Source organism: Rhinoderma darwinii, chromosome 4, assembly GCF_050947455.1.
Source record: "Rhinoderma darwinii isolate aRhiDar2 chromosome 4, aRhiDar2.hap1, whole genome shotgun sequence".
Classification (NCBI taxonomy): Eukaryota; Metazoa; Chordata; class Amphibia; order Anura; family Rhinodermatidae; genus Rhinoderma; species Rhinoderma darwinii.
The window spans coordinates 113,450,097-113,473,364 of record NC_134690.1 but is presented as its reverse complement, the minus strand read 5'-3'; the positions used below and the strand labels follow the sequence as shown (position 1 = coordinate 113,473,364).

Sequence of the window (23,268 nt, the reverse complement as noted above, 5' to 3'; positions counted from 1 at the left end):
CAGTTCCTTTAAATTATTTTTATCTATCTATCTATCTATCTATCTATCTATCTATCTATCTATCTATCTATCTATCTATCTATCTATCTATCTATCTATCTATCTATCTATCTATCTATCTATCTATCTATCTATCTATCTATCTATCTATCTATCCAGGGGCGTAACTAGGAAAGACTGGGCCCCATAGCAAACTTTTGACTGGGGCCCCCCCTCTGCTGTGTATCACACAACCCCCCCCTTGTAGATAGTACCTCCCTATAGATTGCACCACACAGCGTCCCCTATAGATAGGATCATACACAGCCCCCTGTAGATAACGTCTTACAGCCCCAAATCCCCCCTGTAGGTAACAGCCCCCATGCCTGTAGATAATGCCATACAGATCCGCCTGTAGATAACGCCATACAGCCCCCCCTGTAGATAACGCCATACAGCCCCGCCTGTAGATAACGCCATACAGTCTCCCTGTAGATAACGTCTTAGGGCATGCCCAGACGTGGCGGAATTCTTCCGCAACTGTCCGCATCAATGCCGCACAGAATCTGCGTTGCAGATTCTGTTGCGGATCTGCCCAAAATGGGCATTAAATTGATGCGGACTAGCCATTGCGTATTGAGGTGAAAGTACTTCCCTTCTCTCTATCAGTACAGGATAGAGAGAAGGGACAGCACTTTACCTAGTGAAAGTAAAAGAATTTCATACTTACCGGCCGTTGCCTTGGTGACGCGTCCCTCTTTCGGCATCCAGCCCGACCTCCCTGGATGACGCGGCAGTCCATGTGACCGCTGCAGCCTGTGATTGGCTGCAGCCGTCACTTAGACTGAAACGTCATCCTGGGAAGCCGGACTGGAGGAAGAAGCAAGGAGTTCTCGGTAAGTATGAACTTCTATTTTTTTTACAGGTTGCTGTATGTTGTGATCGGTAGTCACTGTCCAGGGTGCAGAAACAGTTACTGCCGATCGCTCAACTCTTTCAGCACCCTGGACAGTGACTATTTACTGACGTCGCCTAGCAACGCTCCCGTAATTACGGGTGCACAGACATAGTCACCCGTAATTATGGGTGCACACACGTAGTCACCCGTAAATATGGGTGCACACACGTAGTCACCCGTAATTACGGGAGCCCCATTGACTTCCTCAGTCTGGCTGTAGACCTAGAACTACACATAGGTCCAGTCAGAATGAAGAAATGTCATGTTAAAAAACCAATACGCTCCGCAGCACACATAACATCTACATTACATCTGCAAACTTCATTGCGGAATTTTGAATCTCCATTGAAGTCAATGGAGAAATTCCTCAATGAGTCCGCAACCAGTCCGCCACACGTCCGCAACAACCATTGTATGCTGCGGACACCAAATTCCGCACCGCAGCCTATGCTCCGCAGCGGAATTGTCCGCAATGTGTAAACGAACCCTACTAAAAAGCTGTGGAAGGCAATGGAGAAACGGGTCCGCTGCGGATTTCCGCTGCAGAGTGTCCGCAGTGGAATTCCAGAGCAATTCCACCACGTCTGGCCATGCCCTTACAGCCCCAAATCCCCTGTAGATAACGCCATACAGACCCCCCTGTAGATAACGCCATACAGACCCCCCTGTAGATAATGCCATACAGACTCCCTGTAGATAACACCATACAGACCCCCCTGTAGATAACACTATACAGAACCCCCCTGTAGATAACGCCATACAGACCCCCCCTGTAGATAACACCATACAGAACCCCCCCCCCCTGTAGATAACACCATACAGAACCCCCCTGTAGATAATGCCATACAAACCCCCCCTGTAGATAATGCCATATAGCCCCCCCCCAAAAAAAACGGCCTATAGTTTGTCCTACAAAAGAGATGTGTCCCCTATCCACAGGATAGAGGCTACATGTGTGATCGCTGGCAGCGATAAGGAGAACGGGGGACCGAAAGTCCCCCGAAGTTCTCCATGACAAACCTCGGACTTCCGGCATCTGCGCAGTTCAATAAAAATGAAAGGTGCGCTGGTCACGCATGCGCACAAGCGCAAACAGTGCACAATTCATTTCTATGGAGCTGCAGACAGACCCCGGAAGTCTGAGGTTTGTCATAGAGAACTTCGGGGGACTTTCGGTCCCCCGTTCTCCTTATCGCTGAGCGTCCCAGCGATCCCACATGTATCCCCTATCCTGTGGATAGGGGATGCATGTCTTTTGTAGGAACAACCCCTTCAGTGGCGTCGTGCTGTAGCAGCCATAGCAGCTGCTAGCGGAGCCTCCGGCCATGGGAAGGGGCCCCCTCATGCTGCGGGCCCCGTAGCAGCCGCTACAGCTGCTATAGCGGTAGTTACGCCACTGTATCTATCATCTATCTATTTATCTATCTTATATTTATCTTTCTTCTGCAAGAAATAGATATTTACATCTAATTGCCAAGTTCAAATGCTGGTATCATAGAAAAATGTATTGTGACTACCACAAGATAATCAGTTTATATTACACTTTCCATCAAGTGCTAGCGTTTAGTGCAGGTGGTATCACAACTACCCCGCATGCCCCTTCCCAACAACACCTGCACTGCTAATTATTTTGAGCATGCACAGAGCACGGATATGGGAATTACCAGCCAATGATTATTCCCATCCTTTCTAATTCCCTATCATATTTGCTAGAATTCAAGACATCCATTAGACTCTTATTTGCTGTCAGCCCTTAAACTGAAAAACATCTCAAGATCAGATTGGGGGGGGGGGGATTTTTACAAGTATAAGTAACGTCTTCTCACTCGTTTCCCTTCAGTTGAAGTCTTGTGTTAGGCCCCTTTAACACTGTTTGTTCCCTGTACAACTGACGTACTGCATGTGTCGAGAAAGCTCCCAGCGCATAAGTCAATCATACCTATAGGCTCCCATTATACCGACGATGTCTAATAAAGTGTTCTCTCGGCCGCTGTTTCATGGTATACATCGGGTAGACAATTGTTTTTCTGGATAGAATAACGTAGTAGGCTATTATTTTCTATTCAGTGGCATCCAGTAAAAAATTGTATATGTTAGGCCCGTCATTTTTTTATAAAAACGTTGACCATTGGAAACGTATACAAATATGTACCATTTTCTGTTTACGTCTGTGTTTTTTATAGCTTGTACATTTAGCGTATACTCATACGTTGGTATACGTTTCTGTCCGTTTTTTACCTAAAAAAAAAGTATAAGTGTTTTTTTTTTAAAGTAAACACTGATAGAAAAAAAACTAAAAACTGATAGATTTACTGTATGTAAACGGATAAAAAAGTATAGAATTACGTTTGCATACGTCATCCATTGAAATCAATGCTAAATGTCGCGTAAACCTTTTTTTGAAGTGCAGAATAGTGTAGCAAACTACGCTTATCAGTACTTTCAAAAAACAGTATTCCAACGTAAACCATGACAAATATAGACCAAACGGATGCTATTTTGGTCTACGTTTGACCCATTTAAGTCTATGTATACGCCGAGCTATACGTTTCAATAACTTTTTAGTGTTTAAAAACTTATACGCCTGGCGGATAGCACAAACGTGATGTGAATGGGGCCTACATACAGTATATGTTTTTTTTAACATGGTATCCTATGGGGGACGGATGCCTCTGTATTCTAGCTGTCAATGAAATTTGTAAGAATCTTTGAGCCACACTAAAACGTAAAGTCTGAATCCACCCTTAGCAACCCTCAAGTCTTGTACACTATGCACCTTAAGATATTAAAACTTGGAGAAAGTGGGAAAATTTGAGAAAATAAGAAGAGAGAATCGTCATTTTTCTATTCCTATATATATTGAAGAGCTGTACATTAACAAATATTTCTAAGGTAAGACTCAAAAGTGCTAAAGTAACCATAGAAACTAAAAGGTAGAATTTCAGATTTGTTATTGTATCTACTATTATTGATTTTAGAACTTTTGTCTACGCAAAATGTTCACAAACTTGAAAATTATAAACGTAATTGTTGGTAAAAGCTAGTAATTCTTTGATATTCAGGCAAAATAACTAACCACTAACAGCTGGTGATCAGGTAGGTCCTGCGGGTTGTAAGAGAAAATTGTAACAGACAGCAGAACGGCCTATTGATTAAGCTGTTGAGTGATGCATGAAATGCCCTCAAGGGGTTTGCCACAGTATATGTCTATTTAAGATGTCTAACAGAATTGTATTGTTTAATGTCCATCCTTGCTGATACACAGGTGACTGAATTTAAATAACTTAAGAAGCGGTTTACCTGGTTTCAGGCATTAAAGGGCACAATGCGCTGCAAGTCCCTTTAATGCCCTTATACAGGATGTGCGTTGTTGCATTCACTGATGTGGATGAAGAGGTTGAGTGGGATTGTAAAGGACACCAGCTTGTTTTCATACAGCCATCAATGAGATGACTGTGTCATTGTTATGTTCCATTCAAGCGGGTAAATCATTGACTTAACTGATACATCTACTTACACACAGTTTTCATGAGAAAGAAGTCCACATGATACCAAATATACAGCGCACCTACAGTGCTAAAAGTGGAAATGTATGGTATTTGGTTGATGTATTTTATTAAAGAATAATGTTCTGCATGCTGCTTTTGCTTTATGTTTTATAGTTTGCAAAGACAGCTTTAGATGAACATGAATTGGTCACATATCAATAATGATTCTCCCAATAAGAAGCTTTTGTAATGATAACCATTGCTTATATTGCAGCAAAACCATTAGATAATTCCACTTGAAATCCACAGAGGCGTGAAGCCTGATGAAGACCTAAGTCCTAGGTTGAAACGCATAGCATTTCTTTTTACTAGTGTTTGTTATGTTTTTTTTTTAATTTAGGGATATAGTGTTTATTCAAATATCGAAGTTATTGTATATTGGTTAGTAAGTAATCTCTGCATGTATTGATAGATAATGCAGATGTGATAATATTTGTTACTAGTGCATTGTGCACTTACATTGTCACTATCACCTCGGTAATATAATGGTCGAGATATATGTACAGAGTCTGCCTATTATTGCTCTAGTCTCTATATAGTTGTGATATCTGGTGTGGTATTATTTTATATTGTTTTTGTTATTTTTATTTATTTATGTTTGTATTTTTATTTGATATATTTTTTATGTAAACTATTTTTAATAAATATGATATTTTATTATTTCATTATCCACATCAAATATATTTAGGCACTTTCGTTTCCAAATGTCACCTCCTCGTTTATAAGTTTGTTTTCAAGTTCACAGTGCATAGAGGAATTGTACCCCGTGCACTGTCATTTATAACCTGAGAGCTGAGCAAATGTGTTCATTCAGCAACCCCAGATAGTTAAGGGTGTTAAAGATAGAATGAAGGGGCCATTTGATGATACACCTATCGATGACCTTGTTGTATCACCACTGGGGGTGGCGCCTAAGAAGGAGAAAAGGGAAATTCAGGATGATACATCACCTTTCATACCCGAAAGAGAATTCAGTGAATGATGCCATAGACAACGGTATTGCGAAGGTGGGCTTTATACTTGGTAACTGGTACGAGCTAATAGCCCTTATTAGGGCTCCTACGGCAACTGCACTATCAAGTGTGCTGTAGGAAACTCCTTTTAGACAGAGAGTACTTCAGCACAACAACCTGGAAATCACACCACCGACCGTGCTATACAGCAAATATCAATTCACCTGCAATAAATGCAGCACGGCTATCTGGGGTTGCTGAATGAACACATTTGCTCAGCTCTCAGGTTATAAATGACAGTGCACGGGGTACAATTCCTCTATGCACTGTGAACTTGAAAACGAACTTATAAACGAGGAGGTGACATTTGGAAACGAAAGTGCCTAAATATATTTGATGTGGATAATGAAATAATAAAATATCATATTTATTAAAAATAGTTTACATAAAAAATATATCAAATAAAAATAAAATTACAAACATAAATAAATAAAAATAACAAAAACAATATAAAATAATACCACACCAGATATCACAACTATATAGAGACTAGAGCAATAATAGGCAGACTCTGTACATATATCTCGACCATTATATTACCGAGGTGATAGTGACAATGTAAGTGCACAATGCACTAGTAACAAATATTATCACATCTGCATTATCTATCAATACATGCAGAGATTATTTACTAACCAATATACAATAACATCGATATTTGAATAAACACTATATCCCTAAAAGATCGTAATCAGTGATAAAATAAGCACATACTCTGGGGAAAACTAACAAAGATATTTAAATAAAGCAGTGAATTCTGTTTGTTAAGTTTTAAAGTTCATTTGGAATAAATAAGAAAAAATAAACCTACTCTCCATTCGTAAATTGAGCACACGCCACCAACGGGAACGCCCCATATAGGAGCTTTTTTTCTTTCTTTACTCCATTTTACATTTATTGGATGCTGGGAGGATCCCTATCTCCAGGGAACAGACACTCAGAGTCAGCTCCAGAGGCCAGCAAACCACGATGTACAGAGGTCCTCTGTGGTCCGATATGCAAAAAAGTTGAGTTGTGCCGACAGCCAGCACAACCCCATCAGGTAAGCCTTTATGTTTCACCATTAACTACTATACCCATGTTCAAAACGTTATCAACCTAGGGGAGCGCATGTGTCTTATTTTTTGTTTTAACTAAGTTTTAGAGGCGTTAAGATATTTTTTAAACATATCTCTTTTTGATCATATCCATAAAGCCTTAATATGTTATTCTTAGAATGGACAATTATTACCTAGCCACAGGTTAGGTGATAATTGTCTGATTGCTAGGAGCCCCACCGCTGGGACCCCCACTGATTGCAAGAACAGAAGTCCCAAACTTGACCACAATGAGGAGGACATTGAATGGAGCGGCCTATGCGAGTTGCTGCTCCATTCAAGGTCTATGGGAATGATGGAAACAGCCGAGTTTCCATCAGTCCTATATATATTTAATGGAGTGGCAGGCAGTGTTCGGAGCCACCGTTCTCACGATTGGTGGGGGTCCCAGTAATGGGGCCATCAGGCAATTATCACCTATCCTCTGGATAGGTGATAATTGTCAATTCTGGGACATCTCCCTTGACATATATGTGATAATCTAAAAGCTATATTCCATGCACGTTTATTATGTACATTCGGCGTATAGACTGGGAGCACCCCCCCCCCCCATTGTATAAGCCAATGTGCCTGAAGACTTCATTAGTCAAATATATGCCAAAAGTGTGTCATTTGGGTATACAGTTAACCGTTATGTATAGGTATACATTTTTCCTGCATAAAAAGTACTGTATACCGCGCAATATACATTTTTGTTGCAAACCTCTAGGTCATACGTTAGGTGTTAGGTTGATTTTTATAAAAGTGTTTTTACTTCAGCAATCAGGTTTTAGTTTTAGAAAGATGCAGATCAATATTGTTTAAACTGTCATTGACATTCATAGTCTAGAGAGAAATTAGCAATCTTCAGTGCATTTAAATTGAATATGCTGCTGGGTCTTAAATATATATATATATATATATATATATATCTCTATATATATATATATATATATATATATATATATATATATATATATATATATATATATATATATATATATATATATATATATATATCTCTATATATATATATATTAGTAGATGTCTTTAGGCTGTTAGTGCCCCAAGATGCATTGATATGAAGGGGAACTCACATTGAAATTATAGGGTGTTCCCATAACTATTATTTCAATTTACTTAATAAGGATCCCTGTCTGCTAATCCCAGGACAACTTTCAATATGTAATAGACCAGCACTCCATGGTATAGCAAAGCATAGAGATATTTTTATTTCTTCCAAATCCCATATAAAGACATCATGACGACAGGATAAATGTTAACACCACCACTTATGCGTTTCAAGTGCTACATACGCTCTTAATCATAGCATCATGCTGAGCTGCTTTTTGTATATATTCAAGTTTAAAAATCCCAGGACACTCACTCCAGGATGGAGAGTTTACTTAATATTTACATGAGTAACACCATAAAGACATAGATGGATGTGATCTATATCCTATCCATAGAGTCTACGTTACACATAGCATGTAAATAAGCAGTCTCCACTGCAGAAATTCGCACTAATAGCAGGGGCATAGCTAGGGGGGCAGGCGGGGAGCAAGTGGGAGAGAAGGTAGGGGGGCGCCGTGCCGGGCGCAGATACAAATAAATGCTCCTCCTGGAGCAGAATCTTCTCTGATGTCACTATCCATACAAATGTAGCCGTCTCTATGTTGACTTTTAACGCATGAAATACACAGTGACAATCTCTTATTACTTTTGTTGTGTGATCTTGCGCTGCAGCAAGTTATCAGAGTCAAGATAAAGATGGCTACATCTGTATATGGACAGTGACGTCAGAGGCTCCTTCTCCATGAGAGGAATTATACCTCCCAACTGTCCTGGACAGCCTGGGGTATATCCCGCAGACAACTAAACCCAATGCTGAAGCAAGGAACAGTCAGCTTCCTGCTTTAGCATTAATTCAGCACGGAGGAGCAGAGGTAGCTCCTTCGCTCGCCAATGACTCCCCGGGAACAGTGCTACTTTAAGCGCTGTGGCCAGGAAAGCCCTTGACGTCACGTCGCTGTCCATATATAGACAGTAACATCAGTTGCTCCTCTGAAGCTGAATCCCCGTTGCCAACGCTCTGGCAGGGGATTCCGCTCCAGGAGTAGCCCCTGACATCACCGGCCATATATGAACATTAGCATCTTGGAGCGGAATCCCCGGCCTATGCTCTGCCTGAGGATTCTGCTCCTAGAGGGAGTCCCAATGACGCTATTTACAAGAGGGAGTGGGTAGCTCTACCTACAGGGGCAGTGGCGCTATCTTCATGGGGGATGTGGCACTATCTACATGGGAAACTGGCGCTATCTACATGGGTACTGTGGGCACTATATACATGGGCACTGTGGCACTATCTACAGGTGTAGCTGTCTTTACCTTGAATTTTAACGCATTAAATAAACAATGGCAAGATCTCTTATCTTGACTTTTTCAATGACTTTTCAATGGCTTTTTTTTGTGTGATATCACGCTGCAGCTAGTTATCAGAATCCAGTTAAAGATGGTTACATCTGTCCGTGGGCACTGGTACTAGGGGCAGCTAAGGGGGCACTATAATGTATGGGGGCATTATATTGTATGGTGTAGTTATGAGGGCATATACTGTATGGGGCAGCTTTAGGGTCATTATACTGTTTTGTGCAGCTGTAGGGGCATCCTACTGTATGGCGGCAGCTATAGGGCATTATACTGTATGGGGGCAGCTATGGGGATATTATGCTGTATTGGGGCAGCTTTAGAGGCATTAAGCTCTATGGGGCAGCTATGGGTCATTATACTGTATGGGGCAGCTGTGTGGGCATTATACTGCATGGGGGAATCTGTTTGGGCATTATTCTGTATGGGGGCAGCTATAGGGGCATTATACTGTATGGGGGCAGTTATAGCGGCATTATGCTGTATGGGAGCAGCTATATGGGCATTATGCTGTATGTGGGAATTTGATTGGGCATTATAGAGCACGGGGGCATCTGTGTGGGCATTATGCTGTATGGGGCAGCTATGTGGGCATTATACTGCATGGGAGAATCTGTTTGGGCATTATACTGTATGGGGGCATCTGTGTGGGCTGTATACTGTATGGGTGTATCTATGGGGGCATTATACTGTATGGTGGCAGCTATAGGGGCATTATATTGTATGGTGGCAGCTAAAGGGCATTATACTGTGTGGGGACAGCTAGAGGATATTATACTGTGTTGCTATGTGCGCCGCATCGGTTGTCCCTCTTTGTGATACTTGAATGTGGGGAGGTATGGAGGAATCCCCGGCAAGAGTGTTGCCGACGCTCTTCCCGGGGATTCCGCTCCTGGATAAGCCCCTGACGTCACTCTGCATATATTGATCATGATGTCAAGGGCTTCTCTAGGGAACTCTAATGGCGCTATGTACAGGGAGGGAGGGTGTAGTGCTATTTACAGGAGTGTGTGTGGCACTATCTACAGGTGGGGTGTGTGTGTGGCACTATCTACAAGAGGGGGAGGGTGGCAATATCTATAGGGGGCTGGCAGTACCTACAAGGGGACGTGTGTGGCATTATCTACAAGTGGGGCGTGTGTGGCACTATCTCCTGGTGGGGAAAGTGTGGCATTATCTAAATGGGGGAGGTGTGTGGCACTATCTACAGGGGGGTTGTGTGGCCCTATCTACAAGTAGAGGTGTGTGCACCATACACAGGGGGCTCTGTGGCACTATCTACAAGAGGAGTCTGTTCATTTTGTCACCATATATTCTTATTAGCAGAATTAGCAGAATAGGGCTCTATGTTCCGTCAGAGCTTTCCGTCAGAATGGAGCCCTGACTGAAACAAATGGTAACCATAAGTTTTCATTTCCATCACCAATGATATTCCGTTTCCATCACGGAATGAATAGCGTAGTCAACTACGGTATTCATTTCGTCAAAATGACGGAACCCTTGATCCGTCTCCATTGAAATCAATGCTGATGGAAACGGAAACCTATGGTTTCCGTTTGTTTCAGTCAGGGTCTCGTTCTAACAGGAAGCTCAGACAGAACGTCAGAACGGGACCCTGACGCAGATATGAATGAAGCCTTAGTCAGGCACTGACCTCTTTATTTATTTTCTTTTAATTTATTGTTATGTTAACTCCCTTATATAACTATATCGCTTGTAACATGTACAAATGGTTTTATGCTGTTACAAAAAAAAGGGAAAATACATTACATCTTATGATTGGTAGCGAAAGCAAACATGGTGAGGGGGAAGGAAATGTTGGGAAAGAGGTTGGGGGGTGCCAAACTGAATCTTTGCCCCGTGTGCTGGAGAACCTAGCTACGCCTCTGCTAATGGTGGCCACACAGGCACCAATACCAAGGTGTCACTGCTACCTCTACACTCCCCCATAGCTACGCCCCTCCCAAGGGCACTAAATGTGTTCTGATATTTCAGATCACAATAGGGTCTGACACTCTTTATCGCCTTTAAAGACCTGGTTCAGATGAATGCCTATATGATGTGAAATAGTGCCCATAGGTCTAACAATAATCAATAATGATCCGATAATTATAACAAAAATTAGATAAATTATATTAAATTGTTAAATGATAATGTTTTGTCAATGGCACTAAAATGGAAATTGGTTATATTGTTTGGAACAAGTATAGGACCTTGTTAGTGATTAATGCTATGCTCCGAGAGTTTAATCAGATATTGGGCAAGGAAATATCTACATTTATGCCCCACCACCCTTGATCACTTAAAGTTCAGCATGATAGCTGCCAGATAGACAACCATCATTTTACACAAGACAATACATACTTCCGGTTTAAGATATTTAAAGGCACATCATTGTTTTGGCTTTTTAAATCAATGAATAGTGACCCTTTTCTAAAGGCCAAAACTGTATTTTAATCCCCAATTTTTTCTATTTTTTTTACATTAACCTTCTTTATCTAAGTGTTACCCTTTACACTGTTTTCTGTATTGATTGTTCTCCTTTGACCTCTACACTGATCTGGAACCTTTGTCGTCTCTAAAACCGGACAACTTGTTCCCAACGACAATGCAGTGCTCTCCGCAATAATTATTACTGGTTTATTGCTTTCCCCCTGCTCAGCTTGTCTTACATGCTATATAAAGTTTATGATGCAGAACGACATCCATTCTTGTGCGCTTCCTGTCCATTCTTTTTTACCATTTTCCTGCACTACATAACATGGAGCAGATTTATCAATGTATTTCTGCCAGTTTTCCACCATAAATAACTTAAAAAATATGGGGTTCTGGCCATATGAAACATTTGTGAATTTTTTCCGACACATATTAGTGCGGAGAAAAAGTAATGCCTAGTGCCACTCATTTTTAAACGTTTTCCTCTACCTAAAAAAGATGGTGAAAAACAACAGTCCACTGTAATGCTGTTTTTAGCCCACGCAAGATTAATCAACAGGGCATGTAGCATGTTCATTTATCTGGTGGATACTCCATGGAGAATAGATACTGGCACACCCCTCGCACAGTGCTTAATTATTAATATATCTCCCCCTATGCAGCAGTGAAGAATTCAAATGCAGGTTCCAGTGTGTGGACCACTCTTTTAGGCAAAGTTGACAAGCAGCATAAGTGTTAGGGTAAGACCACATAGGACGGAAATAATGCAGATTTTAACAAATTTCATCCACATGCTGCAAAACGTTTTCACATGGAAATTGGCCTGTAGTGTTGATTTTTTAATTCTGCATGGAAGCCAATCATAGGCTGCAGCAGTCACATGTGTCAAAACATCATCGCTAGAGCTGGGTGAGCAGAGTCCAGCAGGGGACCAGAGATGCGTCACCATGGGAGCGTCAGGGGATTGGTACGATGAGTATATTTTATTTTTGTGCAAAAACGAAAACTGCATCAAAATTTGCACAATTTGGTCTAGATTTGCCAATTCGGATTTTCGGTGAATTTGTTGTCGAATTTGCTGTGGAATTATTTGCAACCAATCTGACTTGTGTGGACCCAACCTTACAATTTGATAAGCCAGCATTGTCTCTCTATACTTAAATAGGGCAGGAATCAGCAGACATAGCCCATTGACAGATGTGGCACTAAAAAGCAGATTCTTTTTTCTTATCCTGGACGATCTCTTTAATTAAAAAACAAACAATTCATTATCTGTAACGGATGTTGCTTAAAATGTCACAGCTAGTGTTTCAACCTCTTGATATAATGTATATAGTATAAAATGAATACAAGTCTAGTGCTTAAACTTTCTGTATGTATAGTATATAGCAAGATAGTCGATGTTAGGATCCACTGCTGCAAGCTGGAATTGTTCATCTACATGCCACAAATATACTGTAGGTTGTCTGTACAGACTGTATTCTAGGGATATGTCCATGGAGATCTATATACATATCCTGTCCATTCAAAGCTTCTGGTGTACACAAGTGTATGAAAGTAAACAATCCTTCATGCAATAGTTTTCCTAGATATCAACATGGGGACCAATTTGCTATATCGTTTTTATTTTTTATCAGTTTTTTTTTACTTCTATAGTATATTTAAAGGTGATTTAATGTTTTTATACTCATACTATGCTCATACTTTCTGTTCCTGAATGTAGATCTTAAAGACAGTAGCAGCAAAGGTGCAATGTTTGCTCCATATAAATATGGATATTTATCACATATGTAAACAAACACCCCCAAAACCGCAGATTTCCCTGCTCGCTGACTCCCCCATTATTATTATGCACCTCTATAACAGAACCATGGAAAAGGCAGCTGCCAGACACCTCTAGCACTGGATATCTCTCTGTAAAAGAAATGGTTGGACTATTTAAAACCTAAACCGTTCAACAGGACCAACAACAACAGTCTAATGTCTATGGTGCCGGATGGACAGTCACTCAACATCAAGGTCCCACAGACCTCAGACTATGGACTGACCCCATCAAAAATTGAAAGGATAGCTTAACAAATTGAACATCTATTGTTATTTTTAGTAACTAGCTTTCAACATTAGATATACAATAAAATTAGGGCCAATTGCAATGAACCATTTCCATTTCCATTTTTTTCTACTTTGCACAACACAATAAATATGTATATACAAATAAATATTCACATACCTGACAGCAATGAACCACACAACCCATTCACTCACAAAACTAACAAGTGCTTGCACTGAGAATCTGATAGATCATTTATCCAGGTATTGTGAGTGAATGCTCGAGAAATCCTTCATAAAGAACCTTTCCGTCTCCTGTGTTATTCTTGTAAGCAGTCATGCAGCACTGTCAAACCAAGCGCCACCCCCAGAGCATCTGGCTGTTTACTACAAATAATGAGCAAGCACAAGGCTTTCAAATTGGCATTTCATTTGTAGTAAGGGGGAGGGGGAGCAATCTGCAAGAACATATGAAATATGAAAGAGGAGAAATGGACAAAAGGCGTTTTGGCGTGATGACAGAGTTCTAACATGGCAGTTAGGTAACAATCGTAATCCCAGGAGACATGAAAAAACATCAGTATGCTCTCTGGTTACTGAACTAGCAGCTAATGTGTTAACTACAAGGATGCCATTCAGCCAGTCCTGTACCATTCAACTCAATTATATAGTATATCAAGCAGCTTGTTGTAGACTAGATCAGATGTATGTATAGGTTGTGCTTCATTGCCTAAAATGCTCCAGCACCGGTTGTCTCTTATTATGCAATGACACTTCCTCCACACAATATCTTCATTTTCATACAACAGCTCTGTGACAACCTGGTTGTCACTAATATTTTACAGAAACAACATAACGTAAATTACTGAATGGAATTTTAATTATTTTGTCTGAATGACTACTCACGGAATTATATTTACTTGTGATATTTTGCTTTTGGGCATGGAAATGGGCATTAAGATGTATTGCTTGGTCAGAGAGAGAATTACTATACATTGGGAGAGAAGGTGGAAATTGTTAGTACTCAGTAGTTAATAACTATTAAAAGCTCTCCGAAAAGATGATGACAAATAGCAAAAAGCTTTGGATACTACTTCAGTCTCTTCATAAGACATGGTTTAACACAAACTCTGAAGAGTCATATATTTATACACAAAAGGACAAAGAAAAAGAGTGGTAAATGTAAAAAATTATATAAAGCAGAACCATCAACATAGATGGGTGAGTAAACAGTTGTAGCAGTTGACCTAAACAGTCTCCAAAGCTTTTTGATATTAGTCATCATATTTTCGGTAAGCCAATAAAGGTGTCAACTACTAAGGACTCTCAATCTCCATATTTTCTATCTACTGGCTAAGATGGTACAAAAATATTTGTCCTATACACAGTGAATTACCTGAATCCCTTCATGGCAAAATGAACACTGCAATTCCCCATTATGGCGTTGTATGTGTCATCACTGTTCACGCTACTGTTTGATTTTGCTGGATTTCTGGGCTATGTTCTACAACCCTGGTCTTCAAATAATGTCAGGATCAAGTTATCTGCAGTCCCCAAGTTCACACAATTTTTCTCTATTACTTTACAGAATACACAATATCCCAGAGATCCCAAGGGATAGCACGTTCGTCATGTGGTTTGTAGATATGTGCAGTCTCACCAACAATACCAAGCAGATTGTACCAGCCAACATTATCATATCATTGGTCAACCTATTGATACTATATTGCAGTTGTGTCCTGCATCACCCAACCCCAAATGATGAGCGTACCACTTATCCACCGTGTCCATATCACCTCACATCATCAATGCTCACCCAGAAGAGTGTCCTACTGCCCACTTCATTCCCTTTCCACTTCTCACTCCCTTCCATTACTGCCTCTTGAGCCCCTGGATCTTATTTTAACACTCAACAACCAAGGACAATATCTGCATGGAGTTTTCAGGTTCTTTCTGTGTGTGTTAACTCTGGGTACTCCTCCAAAAACATACTAAAAGGTTAATTGACCTTCAATGAAATTGACTAAAGTGTGTGTTTGAGAAAAAAAAAGTAGACTGTAAGCGCCATTGGGAATAAGGAATGATGACACTCTCTGTACAGTGCTGCCGAATATGTTGATGAAATATAAGCAACAGGAATATTATAAAATAAATAATATATGTATACGGGGATAAGCCAAGGTGTTAGAAAGTCTTATACACAAAACCATTAACCATTTAGCACTAAATTATTTGACTGATCCATTGGAAACCAAACTAAGACCCCAATTAATACTTATAAGCGTTACTTCTTGTCATTACTGCACATTTTCCACATTCCACCTACTGCTAACTAAACTGTAATTATAATACATTGACAACTAATGGATCTATGGCAAAAAATATATGGAGATATAGCATCACCTTAATTTCATTGTTTTAACAGTAAGTATACTTCATTAAAATCACAGGATTAAAATCTATAAAAAAACAAAACAAATCTATGGGCCTCAGAAAGAGAATAAGATGCACAATAAATTAAATGAAAGGGATCAGAACGCTAATTTCTCTTGGATATTACTGAAAGAACAGGCAGTGATCTTATGAGAAACCTCCTTAGTATAATTCAATATTCAAGAAATGTAAAACAACTTTGAAAGGAAAGTCAGTTAGCATATGAGAAGGGTTTGTCATGCAACAATTGTTTACTAATTGCACCAAGCATTTGGCTTCAGAAGACTTTTATAACAGTGAAGACTAGGAAAAAGATCCCGCCATTGAAAAAAATAAAAAAAAGCCATAAAAAACAATGAAGACTCCAAATGGTCTCTAGTAGTGTTTTTTTTGTGAGCTTAAGTAGCCTCTGTCTTGCCACCTGTCGTGGAACTACAAGTTCTAGCATTCCCTTAACAAGTTATAAATCTTAAGGGGTCAATAACTTTTTTACATGAGTAATGAGGGAACTGAAATACTTTGTTACTTTTATATTTAGTAATAGCTCAAATTCTATGTTATGTTGTTATGGAGGGCTCTTTGTCTATTACATCTTTTTTTTAAAGCGGACCTGTAAGCAGAAGCCGTGTACACAATGTGGAAACATATAACTATTCTCCCAAGTGAGAGCTTTATGACTTGAGCATGCTCTCTTCCCATATTCACAAGTGCATGCTTGATTCTTACCCAAGGGCAGGATTTCTAGGTTAGGTTGCTTGTTTGAGTATATCTTGATCCTAGGTAACCATGTGCAGGTAAATTCCCAGGAGGAAGCATTAAAAAAGGAAAATTACTCCCTCCTGGAAGAACTAGACTAGCAAGGAGTACTGTGTATATTCACAGCTGGTGCATTATATATAACTCAGACACCTATTCCCGGCGGGCACCGCACAAATATTGCCACATACCCTGTAGCTTCTAAATACAAAAAAAAAAAATGGGTATGTAAAAGGCAAAGAAACCATAAAGTCATGATGTATAACACAAAAAATGTTTATTCAAATAAATATATCACATGTACAGATTTAAAACCAATTAAAATAGCATCCACATGCTATACATAAAATCTTGGGGGTTGCCATCCTGATAAGCGGACAAAAGATATCCCCACAAACCACCAATTCCCCTCAACATAGGTAGCTAATAATCACAATACATAAAGCTAGTAAATTAATGATACAAGACCATAGGCGCAGTATCCAAAGAGGGGAAAAAGAGGACTTTTTTTAGTTTATTTGCCTTCTACATAACCAGTCTATATTTGGGTTTTGCATTCATGTATAACTCAGAATATTTGAAGAGCAGATTTACCCATGGTCAATCACATCTACATGAGCAAAACATTAATTTACATGTGAAACATTCTCCCTTTTTATAGAAGCCATTAATTGCTCCAGAAATCACATGTGTGTGTATATATATATATATATATATATATATATATATATATATATATATATATATATATATATATATATAGTGTTATGGACATCTCTGGTGTGTAATAGGTTTAAAATTCCATTGCCAATATGTTCTATTACATATTATAGTGCTAAAATAATGATACATATAAATGGCACAATGGCTAAATATAGCAGAAGAGGATTAAACGGTCACACACTTTTCAACAAACTTTGACGAACTCAACAGTACCAGCAAATATATCTCTATTAATGAAAAATGCCTTTCTCCACTTATCAGGCTCCTAACCCTCCCCAGTCAACTGTTCACTCACACAGAATTGACTGCATTTTTTTTTTATCCTCAAGACTAGACATACTATCAGCTCACTGAGGGGTCAGTTTGCCCAAAAAAAATAATCTATGGAGAGAGGAGGGGGAGCAGGAGCAAAGTGAGAGAGAGAGAGGGGCAGAGAGAGACACAGAGATGCTTCTACAGCTTCTAGTAAGTGATGTATCTCACCCCTGTGTTGGATTCACAGGTACACTGCTCAATATCTCAAAATCTCCTCTATGTTGCTGATGTTTCTATATATTTGATAGAGATAGAAGAGCAGGAGTCTCCTCTTCTCTGCATGCAGTATATAGAAGACCTGATAGCAGTTAGGCTCCACCCACTAGCTAAGAGAAAACCGAGAATTAGAGAAAGAGAGCCTGCAGAGGGGTAAACTGCTAAAAAAAATGCCACAAAAAGGTCATATAATGGGTAGAAATAATGTTATTCCTCATGTACATAGATATAACAGCTTATTCTGAAAAAAGTCACCTGTAAGATTAGATACGCTTTAAGACGTGTTCTGTGTACATTTTCACATTCAAATAAGAAACTCAAGGTCTAAAAAGTGAACATATCACAGAGTCTGTACTAAATATACTGGTGACTCATGTGCAGCAATGTGAACTGCTGCTATTTAAAAATTGAGACTAAAAATTAGGCAGACGTTTTAGCAGTTTTGGTTACTTTAATAGATAGATTATTTTAAAGCAGAATGTGTTTCAGTACAATTCAGCTAAAATGTTTTAATAATTGTAAAGCATACCACAGAGATGTAAGAAACAACTAAAGAGAAAGATGCTCAACACAAAGAAAAGATATAGATGTATCCCTGCATCCATTACTGACTACCAACTCTTATGTGACAATTATCAAAATGTGGATTTAGAAAAATGGCTGTTATTTCATTTATATATATGTATAATGTACATATACATTTTTATTGTGTCTCTTCACTTAACAGTACATTTAGGTGTAGGCTATAGGTACCATAAACACTGGCAGGAAAGGTTAATTTTCAAATCTGTATTAGTAGGTTGTTTATACTTATAAAATAAAGTTCCATTCAATACTGATAACGCTCCCGTCATATTACAGCACCAGTTAAAATTATTCACCCCAGCTTCAAGACTGGTAGTGCTTCTACATTACTGGTTTTAGGACAGAGGCTGCAGCATCAAACTGCCCCACCTAAGTGGCCGTAAGAAAAATTTAAGGAAAGGCCAATCGGGTAGGGGCAGTTTGGTGTCAAATACTTGAAAAAAAAAGGAAAGGCCTAACCATATCTTCACAACCTCTTGAATATTGAAGATATGGCACAAGAAACATGCTTGCACAAGTCCTTCATATTCTTTGTGAATTTCATCCGTGTATATATACAGTATATGCAATGCATATTAAGAGTTAAATGTGTTCCAGCACTTAAACGAATTAGAAGCGTTGAGTGATAATAGCTGCCTGGCTGACTTCCAATGTCTGCTATAGTGCTACAGAAAGCATATATTCATAGGAAGGAGTATTCCCTGTAACATGTATTAAGCACCTTCATGTCAAAAAGATTTAAAACATACAGAATGTGATATTTAGGGGTAGTAGTTATCATCAACAAGCATACCGTTTAATGACTTCCTCTTGCTTTCGTCGTTTTTCATTCTTTTCTTTCAAGTAAGCCAAATTAGTTTCATTTCTCAGACGATCATTTTCTCGAGCAATGTCTGAAGCATTCTGTATTACCAAACCATCATAGGCCTTAAGCCCCATATCTTCGATATATTGGAGAAATGTACCCAAAGTATCGTCCTCCTGATTTGTACTCATCATCTTGCAGAAGATAATCTAAAAGCAGGTAAGTTGCCCTGTAAGTCAAAGAGAAAAGGGTCATGTGAATCATTCAATGGTTACAGTTACACCTTCATTGCCATGCACATCCCTGGTATTTATTTCTTATATTTCTTATTCTTAGCTTTACACTTTTACAGCCAGTAAACATAGAATCCTTTTGTGCTCCCAACATACCATCTGTGTCAGCTAGTTTTAGACAATTATGGCTTCGCTAAGCAAGCAACAGGGTCAGACGATAAAAATAAGTCCCATCAGATACACTTTTCCTAAGGGACTAATAAACATTGAATTGTTGGGTGATGCAGCTGACAACAAAGGGAACTGCCAAAAAGAATATGATGCCTATGGCTGACTTTACTGCTTGCCCTTATTAACCTCTTCAAATAACGCCACTGCCCTTTCGTCATTAACAGAATTGGTGGACAGGTCATTGCCTCCCACAGGATCATCGCTTTCAGTTTGATGATCAAATAGTATGTTGGAGATTATAGACTTGCTTTTATTAAATAAAGGTACACAGAGGAGAGCATAGGATGACAGATACTCGTCTCATATGCAACTGAAAACATATTTAATACATGCACTGAGCAAGAGCCGATTCTAGCTTTTCTGCTGCCTGAGGCGAAAATTAAAATGGTGCCCCCCAGATCTTGTTTGACATCCCTCTGGCTGTTCTACATCCCCAGCTGCCTCCTCCAACTCTTGCGGATGCGCTATAGCCTTGTACTCCCCTGGCATGCGTGGTGCAGTGATGAAGCCGGGCAGAGTACATCTCGCTTCACAGTACGTGCCCAAGTAGTTCAAGGCAATGGCACATCCGAGAAAGTTGGAGGAGACTGGTAGGGATGTCTAACAGTCAGGGGGATGTCAATCAAGCATGGAAAGGTGGGTTTGGAGGTATGACTATGTGACTCTTCAGGATAGCGGCACCGCCCCATGACCCTTTAATGAGTAATCAGCATATAGTGTGCGCCGTTTTAAAAGTTGATTTTATAGATTTTGCTGCATCTGAAAAAAACATACAAAGGAATGTTTGGAAATATTGTCAGGTCATGTATTACTGCATGCTGACGGTACAAGGGGTTAAAACTACCTGACAGGTTCCCATTAAATATACAATGAATTGAAAACAATTCCATCTGCCCTGCAATTTTATTATTATAAATATATCCTATATAATTACAGCTCCAGAACCAAGCTCATACATATATACAGTACCAGAACAAAACTCAGTACATAAATACAGCACCAGAACAAAGCTCAGTACATAAATACAACACCAGAACCAAGCTCAGTACATAAATACAGCACCAGAACCAAGCTCAATACACATATACAACACCAGCACAAAGCTCAGTACATACAGTACTAGAACCATGCTCAGTACATAAATACAGTACTAAAACCAAGCTCAGTAGGTAAATACAGCACCAGAACAAAGCTGAATACATAAATACAGCACCAGAACAAAGCTAAGTACATAAATACAGCACCAGAACCAAGCTCAATACACATATACAACACCAGAACAAAGCTCAGTACATACAGTACTAGAACCAAATTTAGTACATAAATACAGTACTAGACCCAAGCTCAGTACGTAAATACAACACCAGAACCAAGCTCAGTACATAAATACAGCACCAGCACAAATACTGCTCAATTTAGTGCAACCCCTGCCATATAGGTTTGTACGGTGTGAAACTACAGCTCCCAGCATGGCCCAAACAATGGTAAGGATATACTGGGAGTTGCTATTTCACACAAAAAAAAATCCACCCATCATCTTGCTGCAGATCATGCAGTGACTACAGTACTGACTAGAGGCAGAATAAACATTTACATTAAGTGACTCACAGGTGACATCTTCTCAGATTCTAGTTGTTCTTTTTCTCTTTTCTTCTCCATCCGGTCCAGACCTCTATGATGACCTCTCCCGGCCACAGCCCATTTCTGCAGTTTGCCGCTCAGATGTCTTCAGCTTCTCCCTTTTCAAACATTTCTGCACCTATAAACTCAAATTGAGCTAGAATTCTGGGGCACTTTCCATTCACCACATTTATTTACAGTTTTAATCACTTTTTTGCAATTCATTTGATGAGAGAGAATGGCCTAGGCAAAAAGTGAGCTGGAAGAGGGTATGGTTTAGAATGCATTAATGTGAACCAAAATTGCGCCCAAAAAATGGCATAAAAAATTGGCAGAAATTAAGCCAACTAAAAGGTGGTATAAGTAAGAGAAAAGTGTCTAACATGTCTAGCAAGATGTGCCAAATTTGTCATACAGTGTGCACCACTTTGACAAATTTTGCGCATCTTCTAACTGCTCTGTCTTTGTTTAAACTTTATAAATATTAGACAGCATTAGTAAATCTACCCCAATGTCTTTGAAGGGGTTTTCCTATCCCAGAAAGTAATCGCATATTGCTAGGATAAGCCATAACTTTCTGATCAGTGGGGGCCGCAGCGCTGTGGCTCCTTCACAGTTTTTCCCTGCATAGCTCCTGGCCACCCTCTCCATGCAAGTGCTTTAGCCACTTAATTTTCGGGATCAATGGGAATACCAGAAGTATTATGCTATAACCTTCTGGGACTGGAAAACTCCTGTAACCAGTATTTATCTCATAAATCTCTTGTTTTTTTTTAAACAAACAAACAAACACTTTAATGCATTTGACTTAGGCATCCTTTTAGGTTACTGTCCCAATGTAGTCCACCTCTGCTTTTACTAGTGGCAAAGTCATCCCTATGTGTGTAAAAAGAAATGTTACTTTTTTTATTGTATATGAATATTTAGAACTGCCAATGTAATTTTTGTATATTTTTAATTAAATGACAAAGAGCAGAACATTTTGGTGGATCATTTACGGAAGGAAATGTAGAGACATGAACACATACAGTATATCACCTCTTGATTCTTTACCATTTTGCCTCACTGCATAAGACATAACATTTCATAACAACTAAGCATCAAAGTCTGCCAACATTCCAACTGGCATTACGTATGTTAGAGTGTAGTCATTTCTGGTTGTTTATACACTCAGCACTACATCGCCTCCATACTTACTTAATTTAGCAAAATACACAGTTCCTGAAAATCGCTTGTGTGCACCATATGGTACAGTAGAAGTTTAAAGGGAATGTGTTGTTAGCAAAAAATGTTTTTTTTTAGTGTGTGGGTGATTAAACATTGTTCTAATTTTTTTAACGAGTCAGGACATATTATAAATTGGATTCAATTGGATTCTAATTTATAATATTTCCCATTGCTGGTCACTAGATGGAGCAATTCCCAAAATTGCAGCATTGCATGTGGTAAAGCAACCACATTGCTTTATGCTGCAAAATTGGGAAAAAATCCCTCGCTCTAGTGAGCTCTCAGAATCCCCCCCCTCCTTTATCCTTGCTAGTGCCGGGAGAAACGAGGGGATTGAACGGTCTAACCTCCTACACTGTGTGTCTCCATTTTTTGAGCTAACACACAGTGTAGTAGGTTAACATACACTAGTAAACACACAGTAAAACACGAATATACATAGAAATCACTTACCTGCTCCAGTCGCCGCCGCTCCCTCCGGACCGTACGCTCCATCTGCTGCCGCTGCTCCATGTTCACAAGTCCGGAAGCCGCGTCCGGAAGTAGTAATCTTACTGTCCGGCCGCGACTTCCGGTCCACAGGAAAATGGCACCGGACAGCGCGCATTTCAAATTGGACTGTGTGGGAGCGGCGCATG

The 23,268-nt window shown here is 39.5% G+C and overlaps 1 protein-coding gene across 2 annotated transcripts in view; it reads right to left on the bottom strand.

Moving 5' to 3' along the window:
- NYAP2 (neuronal tyrosine-phosphorylated phosphoinositide-3-kinase adaptor 2) overlaps positions 1-23,268 on the bottom strand; it is a 191,880-nt gene that overhangs the window by 151,233 nt on the left and 17,379 nt on the right. The window contains exon 2 of one of the 2 annotated variants that reach the window (XM_075861481.1): positions 19,308-19,548. In XM_075861481.1, coding sequence (XP_075717596.1) covers positions 19,308-19,513 — 206 coding nt within the window. In that variant the 5' untranslated portion in view covers positions 19,514-19,548. Of the gene's footprint in view, positions 1-13,667; positions 13,797-19,307; positions 19,549-23,268 lie in introns of those variants that run through there. The other variant, XM_075861482.1, reaches the window with a different exon arrangement.